At 44.7% G+C, this 15,567-nt stretch overlaps 1 protein-coding gene across 1 annotated transcript in view; it reads left to right on the forward strand.

Moving 5' to 3' along the window:
- Window positions 1–4,447: 4,447 nt before the first annotated feature.
- Window positions 4,448–15,567, forward strand: part of LOC129469298 (serine/arginine repetitive matrix protein 3-like) — a 108,443-nt gene continuing 97,323 nt past the window's right edge. The window contains exons 1-2 of the mRNA XM_063624092.1: window positions 4,448–4,613; window positions 5,220–5,398. Coding sequence (XP_063480162.1) covers window positions 4,448–4,613; window positions 5,220–5,398 — 345 coding nt within the window. The remainder of the gene's footprint in view (window positions 4,614–5,219; window positions 5,399–15,567) is intronic.

Consider the following 15,567-nt stretch of genomic DNA (forward strand, 5'->3'; position numbering starts at 1 on the left):
AGCAGGAGGTGAGTGGCCAGCGAGTAGGCGTTACCGCCTGAGCTCCACCTCCTGTCAGAGCAGCGGAGGCTTAGATTCTCATAGGAATGAGAACTATTGTGAACTGCGCATGCGAGGGATCTAGGCTGAGTGCTCTTAATGAGAAATTAACTAGTGCTTGATGATCTGAGATGGGACAGTTAGTTTCATTGTCTTCCACAAAACCGGTCCCTGGTGCCAATAAGTTTGGGGACGGCTGAGAATGTAGATTCTGGATTCAGATAACCAAGGTTCGAGTCCCAGTGATATCTTACCATGTCACACTTAGGAGACAAATTACTTATCCTAAGTCTCAATTTCCTCATCTTTAAAGTGGAAGTAATACTAATGATGCTAACTTTATAAGACTGTTCTGAGGGTGAGATATGTATAAAGCACTTAATATAGTGTTTGCTGTATAGCTAGCACTTGATAGACATTTGCTATAGGTAGGCGTGGATGAAAAGGCAATGGCGTTAGAGGGAAAGAATTCCGAGGTCCACATATGGGATAAGAAGAGCAACAGGGCTTGTGAAGATTTAAATTTTTTTTTTTGTTTATTTTGTTTTGTTTTGAGAGAGAGTCCCGCTCTGTTGCCCAGGCTGGAGTGCAGTGGTGCAATCTCAGCTCACTGCAACATCTGCCTCCTGGGTTCAAGCGTCCCCTGCCTCAGCCTCCCGAGTAGATAGGATTACAGGCACCCACCACCACACCACGCCCAGCTAATTTTTGTATTTTTAGTAGAGATAGAGTTTCACCATGTTGGCCAGGCTGGTTTCAAACTCCTGACCTCAAGTGATCCACCCGCCTTGGCCTCCCAAAGTGCTGGGATTACAGACGTGAGCCACCACGTCCAGCCTAAAAATGTTTTTAATCGTCATCTAACAAGAGAAAAGAGAATGGTTAGGCCGGGCGCGGTGGCTCACGCCTGTAATCCCAGCACTTTGGGAGGCCGAGGCGGGGGGATCACAAGGTCAGGAGATCGAGACCATCCTGGCTAACACGGTGCAACCCCGTCTCTACTAAAAATACAAAAATTAGCCGGGCGTGGTGGCGGGCACGCCTGTAGTCCCAGCTACTTGGGAGGCTGAGGCAGGAGAATGGAGTGAACCTGGGAGGTGGACCTTGCAGTGAGCCAAGATCGCGCCACTGCACTCCAGCCTAGGTGACAGAGCAAGACTCCGTCTCAAAAAAAAAAGAAGAAGAAGAAGAAAACAGAATGGTTTAATTTGGGTTTGGGCAGAGCTGTTGTAAAGCAGCAGAAAACCATCAAGATCTAAACAGGAGGTAAGAAAAAAGGAAAAGACTAAATGTCTTTATTTATGGGACATTTGACTCTGGAGGAGAAAGCCTGGGAAAGGGGGTTTTATTGCATCAGACCCCCGGCCAGGGAAGCAAATTTGGTCTGCGTAGGAAGCCTACCTTTTTCTGTGTGTACCAGAAGCTCAGCAACAAATAATTTCCCTCAAAAGCCTGGTTTTTAAATGTGCTAACTAGACACAGATCTAGAATAACTACAGCCCCTAAATTTAAATTCCAGAAATATGCTATACAGGCTGAAAATAATTAAAATTTAAACCGAAATTATCATAAAAAGCAAATAACATCACGAAATGCAATGCATGAATCTTTAACATATTCTGGATTTAAAAAAAATAGTTAAAAGGCATTTTGGAAAAACTAAGAAAATTTAAATAAGGACTATATTTTAGGAGATATTAAATTAGCGTTGATTTTCTTAGGTGTGATAAATGGTGGTGTTGGTACATAAGAAAATGTACTTATTCCTAGTTGCTGCATGTGAATTATTTTGGGGCAAATTGTCATGAGGTCTGCAATTTACCTTCAAATAATGTAGGAGAGAGTAATCTCTCTATACAGACAAAGGATAGAGCGAGTAGGGCAAAATGCTAAGAAGTGAATTTCGGTGAAGGATCTACGGTTGTTAATTGTATTACTGCACTACACGTTTAACTTTTTTGTAGATTTGCATATTTTCTGCATTAAAAGTTTGGAGAAAAACTAACTGGATCGCGCCTCCACTTACAAATATAAAGTCTTAGCGAAGGGAAGAAAAGTGAAAGAGACAGGGTTTCCCCACATGCAAAGGTGTGGAGGAGGCTGCAGTTTTAAGCGCTTGCCTGGGCGCTGGCTACCCTCTTCTGGCCTCGGTGCGGTGACTTCTAGCAAGGGAAGCCACCTACATTGCACTGGCTTCGTGGGCTCCACGATTATCTTAAAATATTTTCTAAATTATTTGAACTGCGATGAGACTGTGTGGTTCTGGGGAAGGCAAACATGGCGATTAAATAGTGAGATTTTAAAAAATAACACCAAAAGAGTCACGCATGCACGTGGAGGAATGTGAACGTGGCGAGCGGCAGCACCTCGCACGGGGAGATAGATGCTCCGGGCACCGGTGGAGCTGTGACGGCTCCTTGCTCCGGGCGCTGAGCGATGCTGAGATGCTCCGGGCGAAGCTCCGGGCGCGCACAGGGTTAACGCCGGGGGAGGGGACCGCGCATCCTCTGCCCGCCCACATTCCTCCGCTGAATGGAGGCGGTGGTCTGATGCCGGTGGGGTGATTTCGCCCCTCGGCGTCCGACCTTCCCACTGGCCGGGCCCGCGCCCCTCCCGGGCTGGCCCTGAGCTCCGCAGTCACGTTACCTTCCCCGCTATTCACGCGGCCCTGGGGGTTTACAAAGAGGGACATTAAGAAGTCTGTGGGCATCGCAGGGGCCCGGAACGTGGGGACAATTACCGCGGCTCTGAAGGCCCCTGTCGCCCAGCCTTGTAATCTGACCCCTTCCATGATGTTACAGGGGGCCCAGTGTTTGCAGATTTGTTTCTTTGTCTGAATTTTGGCTATAAAGTGAGCTACAACTTCAGAAATGTGTGTGTGCCCTTTCATTAAATCCGCATTAACCAAACAAACAGGAGACACTTTCATTGATTTGCCTTTGTCTAATTTATGAAGCATATTTTACAAAATATAAACCTTTTTAATAATAGGGAGAAAATCAGGTTTTAGGTCTATGGAGACCTAAATGAAAATACATGTTTTCACAAATAATGCTCCAGAACCAAGTCTAATCATTTAACCTTCTCTTGTGATTAACCACATTTTGGGATTTTTTATTTGACAGCTTCAGCTGGCACTAGTTTTAAAAAATCTTATAAAATATATAAAACATAAAGAAGAGGCCAGGTGCAGTGGCTCACCTGTCATCCCAGCACTTTGGGAGGCCGAGGTGGGCAGATCGCGGAGGCGGGTAGATCAGGCAGGCGAGACCAGCCTGACCAATGTGATGAAACCCCATCTCTACTAAAAATACAAAAATTAGCTGGGTGTGGTGGCATGTGCCTGTAACCCCAGCTACTCGGGAGGCTGACTCAGGAGAATCGCTTGAACCTGGGAGGCAGAGATTGCACTGAGTAGAGATGGTGCCATTGCACTCCAGCCTGGTAACAAGAGCGAAACTCCGTCTCAGAATAAATAAATAAATACAATAAAGCATAAAAGAGGACAGGGGCAGTGGGTGACGCCTGTAATCTCAGCACTTTGGGAGGCCGAGGCAGATAGATGGTTTGAGGTCAGGAGTTCTAGACCAGCCTGGACAATGTGGGAAAACCCTGTCTCTATTAAAAATACAAAAATTAGCTCGGTGTGGTGGCACTCACCTGTAATTCCAGCTCCTGAGGAGGATGAGGAATGAGAATCGTTTATGCCTGGGAGGTGGAGGTTGCAGTAAGCTGAGATTGCCCCACTGCACTCCAGCCTGGGCAACAGAGCAAGACTGTTTCAAAAGAATAAATACATTAAGTTAAAAGAGTGTAAATGCTTCACGTTTATTACATGACTCAATGACCATGAAAATTAGAGACAGTTTGATTAAGTGAGCATCCGTCCATTTTATGTTGCTATAACAGAAAACCCAAGACTGGGTAATTTACAGAGAAAAGAGATTTATTTCCTACAGTTCTGGAGGCTGGAGAGACCAAGACCTGGCAACTGCATCTGGTTGGCTTCCAGTGCGGGTCCCATGCTGCATCATCACATGGCAGAAGGCATCACAGGGCAAGGGGGGTGGGGTGCACTGACACCCAAACTGGCTTTCATAAGAGACTTACTCTCATGATAACTAACCCACTCCTGTGATAACCCATTAATCTATTCATCCATCAATGGATTAATCCATTCATGAGGGCAGAGCCCTCTGACCCTAATCCACCTCTTAATACGGTTATATTGGGGATTAAGTTTTAACATGAATTTCAGAGGGGACAAACATTCAAACCATAGCAGCATGCAAACAAAATGACATTTATTATTACTAGAGAAAGTAAATTAGCATGCACAGAAAGAGTGAAAGGAAATGTCCAAGGAGAATGTGCATTTACTCCTTCAATAGTACTTCAAGGGCTCATGATGAGCCAGGCTCTGGAGAATGAGCGGGCCACTGGTCCTGCCTTCAGGGAGATCCCATTCATCCTGAGGAACAGTGTTGAGTCAGGTGGCCCATATCACCAAAGCCAAGTACCAGGTGCTGCAGGAGCCCCTCAAGGAGCGATACTCCACGAGTTCGGGGTCACAGGTGTGTGAAGACCGGGGAAGAAGGAGAATTCCGGCAGGTTTCCTGAAGGAAGAACTGCTAAACTGAAACCTGAAGAAAGAGCGGAAGTTAGGCCAGTGGGTCTCCAACACTGCTGGATGTTGGAATCACCTGGGGAGCTTAAAAAACTCCCCACAATTAAATCATAATGTCTAGAGTGAGAGTCTGGGATCAGAATTTTCCAAAAAACATTCCAGGTGATTCCAATGAACAGCACAGTTTGGGGAATTACTAAGGCAAAGGGAGTGAAGCTAAGGTTTTTAGGTTTTCTCAAGGAAAACACTTGGCCAGCAGGTATGGTGCAGGTGCTAGGATATAATTGTTCTTTGATTCGTCCTTCTGCTTCTCACTGCCCTGCCTCTAGTAAGCACTCAGGAATGTTTACTGATGCTCGAGCAAAAGCTAATAAAAATCCAGATGTATCCAAAAACCAGGTCTTCCTCAAGAATGTCTTTTAGTACTCACTGTTGACGAGTTAGGGTCTAAAATTTATAGCGGCAGGCTCTCACAGAAGGACATAAAATCCAGCATTTTGACAGCTAGGGGAAAAAAATCCCTCTTCTCTCAATTCCTGTTCTCCATCTTCAGTCATTGCTATAACTGTAACTTCACAGACAACCATCCGAGCAATTTTGTTTCTATCTTCAAATGGCTTCCCCCTCTTTATTAAAAAAAGCGCAAGGCCTGCCAAAATTCAGAGTATTTTAATTATGAAAGGTCAAGAACAGCCTAAACAAGAGGCCACAAAAGAAAGAATATTCCTGTTGGTGAAGGGAGACAAGCTGCGGGGACTGGAAGCAGGGGCCCTCCCTCTACTCAGGCACCACATTTTATGCCTGCTGCTCTGAGAGAGCAGGATTTGCCCATCACTGTCTCCTGGCTAAGCACACTTTGACATTCTGCTCTCTAATGTACCTTGGCATGAAATGGCCTCTGGCAATTTATCTCCTGCTTTAAATGGTAATTTCAAGCCTACAGGGTCTTTAAATGGGAAACGGGAAAGAAAACCTCTTTTAATCCAGGCTGAGGCAGGCTGCATTTTCATTAGCTCACAGACCACAGCGTAGGAACTCCTTTTCTAGGAGGAGACAGGTCTCTGACATTCTAAGAGATCCACTGAAGCTCAGACTAAGAACATGATGTCACACCACTCACGGAGCGCCCCAGGGAGCAACATCCCCACGTTGGCTCTATCTTACTATATTCACCTCTAGGAACCTTTACATCTCTCCGTAGGAAAGCAGGAAGGGAAATGCAGAATGGATTCTGTCTTATTGGTCCTCCTCTGAAGCACTAGGTCCAACTGTGACCCCATGGGATCAGCAGGGGGAGTTTTGTGACTTAGATTCAAGCCACGAAAGCTCTCTCAAATGCTGGAGACTCCAAGGGGACCAGGCAGGGAATGGGGTGTGGCCGGAGCGGTTTTTTCATTAGTCCTGGATCACACACAGGCAGTAAGGTGTCTGTGCCTCTGAAACCAACCCGTAGTGCGTGATTAGCACAAAGCCCTGAGCGGTGGGAGCTGACCTAACATGAAGCAAAGCCTGTTGACAAGGAAGCAGAGGGTGTTCCGTGGAATGTAAGTGTGGGGTTTGAAGCAGGCTCTCCAAGTCTCGCTGGGAGCTGTCGCCAAGCCCTGAAAATCAGTCAGGCTCTTCCAAATATCTTTCCTCTTGAGCACAGTGAGGTCACGCCTCCTCACATTTATGTGCAGTTTCTAATCTGCCAAATGTTTTCACAGACATTACCTCATCTGAGCCTCTTGGCCCCTCTTCGAGTTGCCAGGGCATATGTGATTATTCTCTCTTTTAGCAGCATGGGAAACTGAGGCGCAGAGGGAGTAAATGACATGGGGGAAAGAGCTGCCTTCTTGAGCCCAGATCTGACTCTAAAGTGCTTTCTATCCACTGGAATTCTTCAAGTCTGGGCTGAACGTTACTTTCCTGAACCACCAAGGAAGTTAGGAAACATATAGATTTCTGGGCCCCACTCTGACCTTCTGAACCTGACCCTCTGGGCAACACTCAGGAACCTTTTTTTTAGAGACAGGGTCTCACTCCGCCACTTGGGCAGGAGTGCAGTGGCAGGATCATAGCTCACTGCAGTCTTGAACTCCTGGCCTCAAGCAACACTCCGGCCTTAGCCTCCCGAGTAGCTGGGACTAAAGGCGCAGGCCACCGCCCCTGGCTTATTAAGAATATAGATATATCTTTTGTGGTACAGAGTTTCACTAGTTGCCCTGGCTGCAAGAGACTATTTTTAACCTGAAGATTCCCCAGCCGATTCTGGTAAGAATCACTTTTGGTAACTACAATATATAAGTCAACCTTATATATAAGCCAAAAGCCAGCCTCATGCTTAAGGGAAGAACACCAGAAACATTTCTTTTAAGTCAAGAACCAGATAAGACTGCCCACCATCACTATTTAACATTGTTCTGCAAATAGTAGCTGATGCTATTAGTCAAGAGAAAATAAAAGTTTAAAAAATTTAAAGGATAAAGTAAAATTATTTTTACTTCCAATTCAGATATTATCTGAACAACCCAAGAAAATCAACTGAAAAACCATTTCAAACAATAAAAAAATTCAGTAAGATGGGTGGATATAAAATTAATAAATAAAAATTAATAGCTTTCCTATTTATACATAAAAAGCAGTCATAATATGTAATGGAAGAAAATATTCCATTTATAGTAATAAAAAATATATACCTAAGAATAAATGTAACAATGAGCAGAATTGTTACTTAGAGACACTATTATTATTATTATTTTGAGACAGGATCTCACTCTGTTGCCTGGGCTGGAGTACAGTGGCGAGATCTCAGCTCATTGCAACCTCCACCTCCTGGGCTCAAGCAATCCTCCCACCTCAGCCTCCTCAGTAGCTGGGACTATAGGTGCGTGCCACTACGCTTGGTTAATTTTTGTTTAAAAATTTTTTGTAGAGACCAGGTCTCACTGTGTTTCCCAGGCTGCTTGTATACTATTCTTGTACAGAAAGATTCAATAATATAACTTAATTTCTTCCTAAATTAATATATAAAATTTTCATGACCTAATAACATATCAACCTATTTGAGGGATGAAGTGTGAAATTTCATAAACTGATTCTAAAGCCACTATGGAAAAATAAACTACAAGGATTCTTTTTTTTTTTTTTTTGAGACAGAGTCTCACTTTGTTGCCCAGGCTGGAGTGCAGTGGCACAATCTCAGCTCACTGCAACCTCCGCCTCCCGGGTTCAAGTGATTCTTCTGCCTCAGCCTCCCGAGTAGCTGGGACTACAGGCACTCTACCCCTCAATGTGATGGTATTTGGAGATGGGGCCTTCAGGAGATAATTAGATTTAGTTAAAGTCATAAGGGTGGGGCCCTCATGATGGGATTAGTGACCTTGAAAACAAGACAACAGGGTGCCAGCATGACTGAGGTCTGGTGAGGACTTTTTCCTGGCTTGCAGACAACTGCTTCTCACTGTGCCCCTTGACATAGACAAGGAATTAATTTTCTTTCTTTTGATCATGAGGGGTGGATCCCCCTCACAACATGTTAGGGCATAGTGAGAAGGCAGCTGTCTGCAAGCCGGAAAGAGCCCTCTCTAGAACACGACCATGCTGGCACCCTGATCTTGGACGTCCAGCCTCCAGAACTGTGAGAAAATAAATGTCTAAGTCACGGAATTTATATTATTTTGTTATGGCAGCCTGAGCTAAGACAGCAGTATATTATGTAATCGTGGAAAAGATGATGGTGTTGCAACAATTGGGGAGCTGTTTGGGGAAAATAGTGTTGGATCCAAACCTTACCCCTTACATAAAAATATACTTCAGAGCCGGGCACGGTGGCTCACGCTTGTAATCCCAGCACTTTGGGAGGCTGAGGCGGGCGGATCGTGAGGTCAGGAGATCGAGACCACGGTGAAACCCCGTCTCTACTAAAAATACAAAAAAATTAGCCGGGCGTGGTGGCGGGCGCCTGTAGTCCCAGCTACTCGGAGAGGCTGAGGCAGGAGAATGGCGGGAACCCGGGAGGCGGAGCTTGCAGTGAGCCGAGATTGCGCCACTGCACTCCAGCCCGGGCGACAGAGCGAGACTCTGTCTCAAAAAAAAAAAAAATATATACATATATATATATATATACTTCAGATGAGTCAAATATGTAAAAACGGAAAACAAAATCACAAAACTACAAGAAAAAAAAAGTTTTACTAATCTTGATATAGAGAAGTCCTAAGTATAACCACAAAATCCAGAAGCTTTGAAAGATTGATAAATTCCACTTCATAAAAATTTGAAATATCTCCCTTCTCTTGCCTCCCTTCCCCTCCCCTTCCCTTTATTGACAGGGTCTCACTGTGTCACCCAGGCTGGAGTGCAGTGGCTTGATCGTGGCACACTGCAGCCTTCACTTCCCAGGCTCAAGTGATCCTCCCACTTCAGCCTCCCGAGTAGTTGGGACTACAAGCTCGTGCCACTATGCCCAGCTAATTTTAAAATAACTTTTTAGAGGCTGTGGTGTCACCAAATTGCCCAAGCTGATCTCAATCTCTAGGGCTTAAGCGATCCTCCAGCCTCGGCGTCCCAAAGTGCTGGGATTACAGGTGTGAGCCACTATGCCAGGCTGAAAACCTTTTTACATGTTAAGAAAATCAATTCTGGCCAGGTGTGATGGCTCATGCCTCTAATGCTAGCACTTTTGGGAGGCTGAGGTGAGAGGATTGCTTGAGCCCAGGAAGCTGAGGTGAGAGGACTGCTTGAGACCAGCCTCTATAAAAAATGTAAAAAATTAGCCGGTGTGGTGGTGTGTGCCTGTAGTGCCAGCTACTCGGCAGGCTGAGGTGGGAGGATTGTTTGAGCCTGGGAGGTTGAGGCTGCAGTGAGCCGTAATCATGCCACTGTACTCCAGCCTGGGCAACACAGTGAGAGGCTTTGTCTCAAGAAAAAAAAAAATCAAGATGCAAAACAAGCAACCCAATAGAATATGAACAATATACAGAAAGGGAAATTAAAATGGCATTTTAAAAAGAGAACTGCAAATTAGCTGTACTGTGAGACCATTTTCATCTCTCATATTAGTGAAGGTAAAAGAGTGATATTCAAAATAGTTAACACCCAGGCACTGGACAGTCAGAACAGTCCAGTGACAACAGTCCCTCTTCTGCCTGGTGTCAATTCTGTCTCTCTCTCTTTTTTTTTTTTTTGAGATGGAGTCTCACTCTGTCACCCAGGCTGGGCACAATGGCATGATCTCTGCTCACTGCAACCTCTGCCTCCCAGGTTCAAGCAGTTCTCCTGCCTCAGCCTCCTGAGTAGCTGGGACTACAGGCATGCACCACCATGCCCGGCTAATTTTTGTATTTTTTAGTAGAAACGGGGTTTCACTATATTGTTCAGGCTGGTCTTGAGCTCCTGACCTCGTGATCCGCCCACCTCAGCCTCCCAAAGTGCTGGGATTACAGGCATGAGCCACCAGGCACCTGCCACCATGCTCAGCTAATTTTTTTTTTTTTTTTGTATTTTTAGTAGAGACAAGGCTTCACCATGTTGGCCAGGCTGGTCTTGAACTCCTGACCTCAGGTGATCCACTCGCCTTGGCCTCCCAAAGTGCTAGGATTACAGGTGTGAGTCACCATGCCTGGCGCCTGGTGTCAATTTTTAAGTTGCTGGATTGTGAGCAAACTAAAGGCTCTCAGACATAATTATGAGAAAGGCACTTGGCAGCTAGTTAACAGTGAGTGCATAAATATGCTGATCTTTTAACAACCAGTACAGCCCCTCTGATGCGATATAGCTACCCATCGGCCCCAGTGTAACAGAATACTTCTCTTATACCAATGGGAAAAGGTATCTAGAAGGAAAATTAAGCAATACATGTTCGTATTTTAAATGAAGATATCTTTTGATTAAACGGATGCATGAGAATGAAATACATCACAGTGTTACTTGAAAATACAACGTTATAAATAGCACAACTGTTCATCAATAGGGGGCTGGTTCTGTAAATTACAGTGCATTTATACACCAGAAAATTGGAATCATGAAAACAATGGGCCAGTCCTATGTGTACCTATCAAGACAGATTATTGACTGGAAAAAAGAGGCGAGGTTCAGAACAGCATGTACAGTATGTTATCATCGTAAAAATAAATACAGAGGAAGTGTAAACATAGAGGCTTGTGTGTGCATAGGCTATCTCTAGAGGGAAAAAATGCCAATAAGTGGTACAGTAGTTTGAGGAGGAGATCTGGGTGGCCAGAGACAATGGGATGGAATGAAAGCTAATTTTCCACTCTGTATCCATCATACTGTGTGCACTCATTAAAAAATATAATTTGTTGGCTGGGCATGGTGGCTTATGCCTGTAATCCCAGCACTTTGGGAGGCCAAGGCGGGCGGATCGCTTGAGGCCAGGAGTTCAAGACCAGTCTGGCCAACATGGTGAAACTCCGTCTCTACCAAAAATACAAAAATTAGCTGAACATAGTAGTGCGTGCCTGTAATCCCAGCTACTTGGGGGACTGAGGCACGAGAATTGCTTGAACCTAGGAGGTAGAGGCTGCAGTGAGCCAAGATCGCACCACTGCACCCCACACTGGGTGACAGAGGGAGATCCTGTTTCAAAAAACAAAACCAACAACAAAAACTATATATATATATACATACACACACTTTTTTTTTTTTTTTTGCCCAGGCTGGAGTGCAATGGTGCGATCTCGGCTCACTGCAACCTCTGCCTCTGGGGTTCAAGAGATTCTCCAACCTCAGCTTCCCAAGTAGCTGGGATTACAGGCTCTTGCCACCACGCCTGGCTAATTTTTTGTATTTTTAGTAGAGATGGGGTTTCACCATGTTGGCCAGGATGGTCTCGATCTCTTGACCTTGTGATCCACCTGCCTCAGCCTCCCAAAGTGCTGGGATTACAGGTGTGAGCCACCGCACCCAGCCTATAATTTGCTTAAAGATGAGATTTGAGTTAGGTAATATCTAACGGTTCTTTTAAGCTTAAGTCTGCAAACCTGTGGCCAAAACCAAACTAATCTCCCCTCAACTTGCTCTACCTTCAATCCCTTTCCTAGTTAATGGCCTCTTCATCCTTCCAGCTGTTGAATACAAAATCCTTGGAATCATCATCCTCCCTTTTTCTAACCACTCACATCAACCCACTGGTCTCTCTGCTTTCACCCTTGTCCACCACTACTTCTCCCCAGAGCTCAGTCTGTTTTTAGCTAAGGATCCAGTGATCCTGTTGAAGCTTAAGTCAAACCATGTCACTCCTTTTGCTCACAACCCTGCAGTGGCTCCCCATTTCACTTAGAGTAAAAAGCTAAGGTCCTAAAAATGCCTAGCTTGACCCTGGGTGACCCACCTTTGCATCTGTGACACGATTTCCTACTCTATCCCACTCCAGCCTTCTCCAAGCACACAGGCAGGATCCCCTGAGGGCTTCTGCAGTTGCTGTTCTGTGCGTAGAATGCTCTTCCCCCAACACTCGCCATGGCCTACTCCTCCACTTCCTTTACAGTTGTTCAGATGCCACCTTCTCAGTGAGGCCTTCCAAACCACCTCATGTTAAATTCTGCTGCACCAGCCCCTTCTCTCACAACTCACTCCCAATCCTCCCCACCCTGCTCAATTTTCCCCTATATCACTAATCACATTCTAAATTCAATATAATTTACTTACTTGTTTTTTTTTTTGTTTTTTTTTTTTGAGACGGAGTCTCGCTTTTTCACCCAGGCTAGAGTGCAGTGGCTCAATCTCGGCTCAATGCAAGCTCCGCCTCCCGGGTTCACGCCATTCTCCTGCCTCAGCCTCTCTGAGTGGCTGGGACTACAGGCGCCCGCCACCACGCCCGGCTAATTTTTTGTATTTTTAGTAGAGACGGGGTTTCACCATGGTCTCGATCTCCTGACCTCATGATCCGCCCACCTTGGCCTCCCAAAGTGCTGGGATTACAAGCGTGAGCCACCGCGCCCGGCCTACTTACTTGTTTTTATTGTCAGTCTTCCCCCAACTAAAAGGTAAACTTCACATGGATGGATTCCACTGATGTAGCCCCAGTGTCTAGAATAGTGCCTGGCAAATAGAAGGTGTTCAATAAAACACCCGCCAGGTGAGTGAATGGGCTTATGTGATCTTTAGTCAGTTCTTTTAAAGTCTGTTCATCATTATATGGAGAGAGCAATAGCTAACAGTGCACTACCAGCCATAATAATAACCACAACATAGTTATTTATCAAATGCACTACCAGCAACAACAATATCAATAATCATAGTTATTTTTGAAATTTACCACCACTAATAATAATATCAATAACAGTTATTTTTCAAACTACACTATCAAAAATCGCAATTGGCATGTATCACATCCCTGTACTATGAGCCAGATAATCCCACATAGAAGAAATTATTAAATCCATTTTCCTGATGAGAAAACTAGAGCTCAAGGGTTAAAGAAACTTGCCCAAGGCCCAAGGCCAATAAGTGGCGGATCTTTTCTGATTCCTTTTTCCACTGTGTTTGGAAACTCCTAAATGTGCTGGGCTCCTGGCATGCAGTAAGTCCGCCCTGAGGAAATAGGAGTCTTTGCTCACACTCTGTGGGAATGTCACTGGTTGCCTGTACAGAACTGTAGAATGGGTGGGTCTTTCTTCAGTTTTTCTGGTACTTCCAGTCTTGTACCACGTGAAACCACCACTCCCTCCCCACCCCTGCCAGCCTGCAGATACGATCAGAAGAGATTTCTGTCCCTAGAGGCAGAAAACTGCTGCAACTTGCCCTCCAAGAGGTGTGGACCAAAGAGGAAGCTGATGAAAATCTAACTGCCTGCCTCAATGTCTCTTGAAATGGATGCTCCAAAGGATGTTTTTACTTAGAATCCCTAATCAGCTGATTTTTAAACAGATTGATTTGAGGAACAGATGGACTCTGGATGAAGCTGTAATCCGGAGGTTGCTACTGATTTCTGTTGACAGTTTTAAACCCCACCTATTTGTCAACAGTGGGAATTCTTCTGGGGGAATGCTCTGTTCCTGAAAGAGAAGAATGTTTCCATTCTGACCACCGAATAAAGAGAGAATGGATCTAGGCAGGAGTAATTTGACTGAAGTTAAATAGGTTTTAATATAAAAAGGCTAGCAGATTCCAATGGAAGTGAATACAGTTGATCTGTATTTATACACAGGGATTAAGCAAACTAATCCGATGGGAGTCTGTGCTGGCGATTGTTTGGGAGCAAGATAGATCATCTGCGTGCAAAGAATTGTGAATGAATGAGGATCTATGGCTCAGTGGGCAGGCGGGGCACGGGGGAGACCACCAGTCTGACTAATCAGACATTCACATTTCCCACTGTTTTGTTCTATTGTATCCAAATGTGAGAAGCTGCTCTCCAGTCCCCCACATACAAAGCTCTTTATTGGACTTTATTGTGGCATAATCCCGGCTGCTTTACTCCAACTGCCAGCCTCAGAAGGAGTTTTGCTTGATGGTGTCTGGCAGCTTGGCTTTGCTTCAGTAGATTTATGAGCTGTGAAAGATGGTCAAATTAACACCCTAAGCATTCCTGATAGGATTAGAGGCCTGCATTAGCATACCACCCTGAAGTACCACACCATCTCTGTGTCTTCCCAGCCCTTCTGGGTGGGGTTGGGAGAGGGTAAGAGGGAGGTGATGCCACACACCCCTCTCCCGGCTGGCAACACAAAGGGTCACCATGTGATTCCAGATGATGTTATTTGGCATTTAACATCTAATGGCAGTGTCTCCCAATCAAAAGAACTGAACTGAAGTGGTGAATGCATCTCCTTTCAGGGCTGGATGCTCATCTTTGCTTTCATGGAGAGAAAGAGCGGTCTCTTCTTTGGGGTGAGATTGACAATCCAACCACCCTAACCAGGACTGGAGTGGACCTTAAAATATCCATTTAAGTCATAATGATTACTGATTGTTCTGATTATAATGGTAATGCATATTTATTGTAGAAAATTTGGAAAATGCTGAAAAATACAGCCAAGTAAAAATCACCCATCGTCCCATTACTTAGAGATAGCTTGCCATTAATATTTTGGTGTATTAATTTATTGATAATCTGTTTTCTATGCATGTAGACAGGTGATTTGTTATTTTTGCTTTAACAAAGCAGGATCATATTGTTTATCCTAAATTTTTTAATATTATATCCAACGCATTTTAATACATTTCTTCTGCTGGGCGCGGTAATCCCAGCACTTTGGGAGGCCGAGGCGGATGGATCATCTGAAGTCGGGAGTTTGAGACCAGCCTGGCCAACATGGTGAAACCTCGTCTCTACTACAAATACAAAAATTAGCTGGGCATGGTGACGCATGTGTGTAATACCAGCTACTCGGGAGGCTAAGGCAGGAGAATCACTTGAACCTGGGAGGCAGAGGTTGCAGTGAGCCGAGATCAAGCCACTGCACTCCAGCCTGGGTGACAGAGTGACACTCGAAAAAAAAGCAAAAAACTTATTTGGAAAAGGTTATACAATTAATATATATTATATTACTATATATTATATATTTACTATATATTATATAATGTATATTATATATGTATTTCTTTTTTTCTTCTTGAGACAGTGTCTCCCTCTGTCACTCAGGCTGGAGTGCAGTGGCATGATCATGGTTTACTGCAACCTCTGCCTCTGAGGCTCAAGAAATTCTCTCACCTCAGCCTTCTGGGTGCTGGGACCCGAGGCACACACCACCATTCCTGGCTAATTTTTATATTTTTTGGTAGAGATGCCCAGGCTGGACTAACTCTTGGACTCAAGTGATCCACCCTCCTCGGCCTCCCAAAATCTATTTGGAATTTATTTTAGAATATGAGTGAAGTAAGGATTTGACTTAAATCACACCTGGAATTACAGATGTGAGCCACTGCGCCTGGCCTATATTTCTTTTTATAATAGA

This window comes from Symphalangus syndactylus, chromosome 2 (assembly GCF_028878055.3).
Source record: "Symphalangus syndactylus isolate Jambi chromosome 2, NHGRI_mSymSyn1-v2.1_pri, whole genome shotgun sequence".
In the NCBI taxonomy this organism is placed as follows: Eukaryota; Metazoa; Chordata; class Mammalia; order Primates; family Hylobatidae; genus Symphalangus; species Symphalangus syndactylus.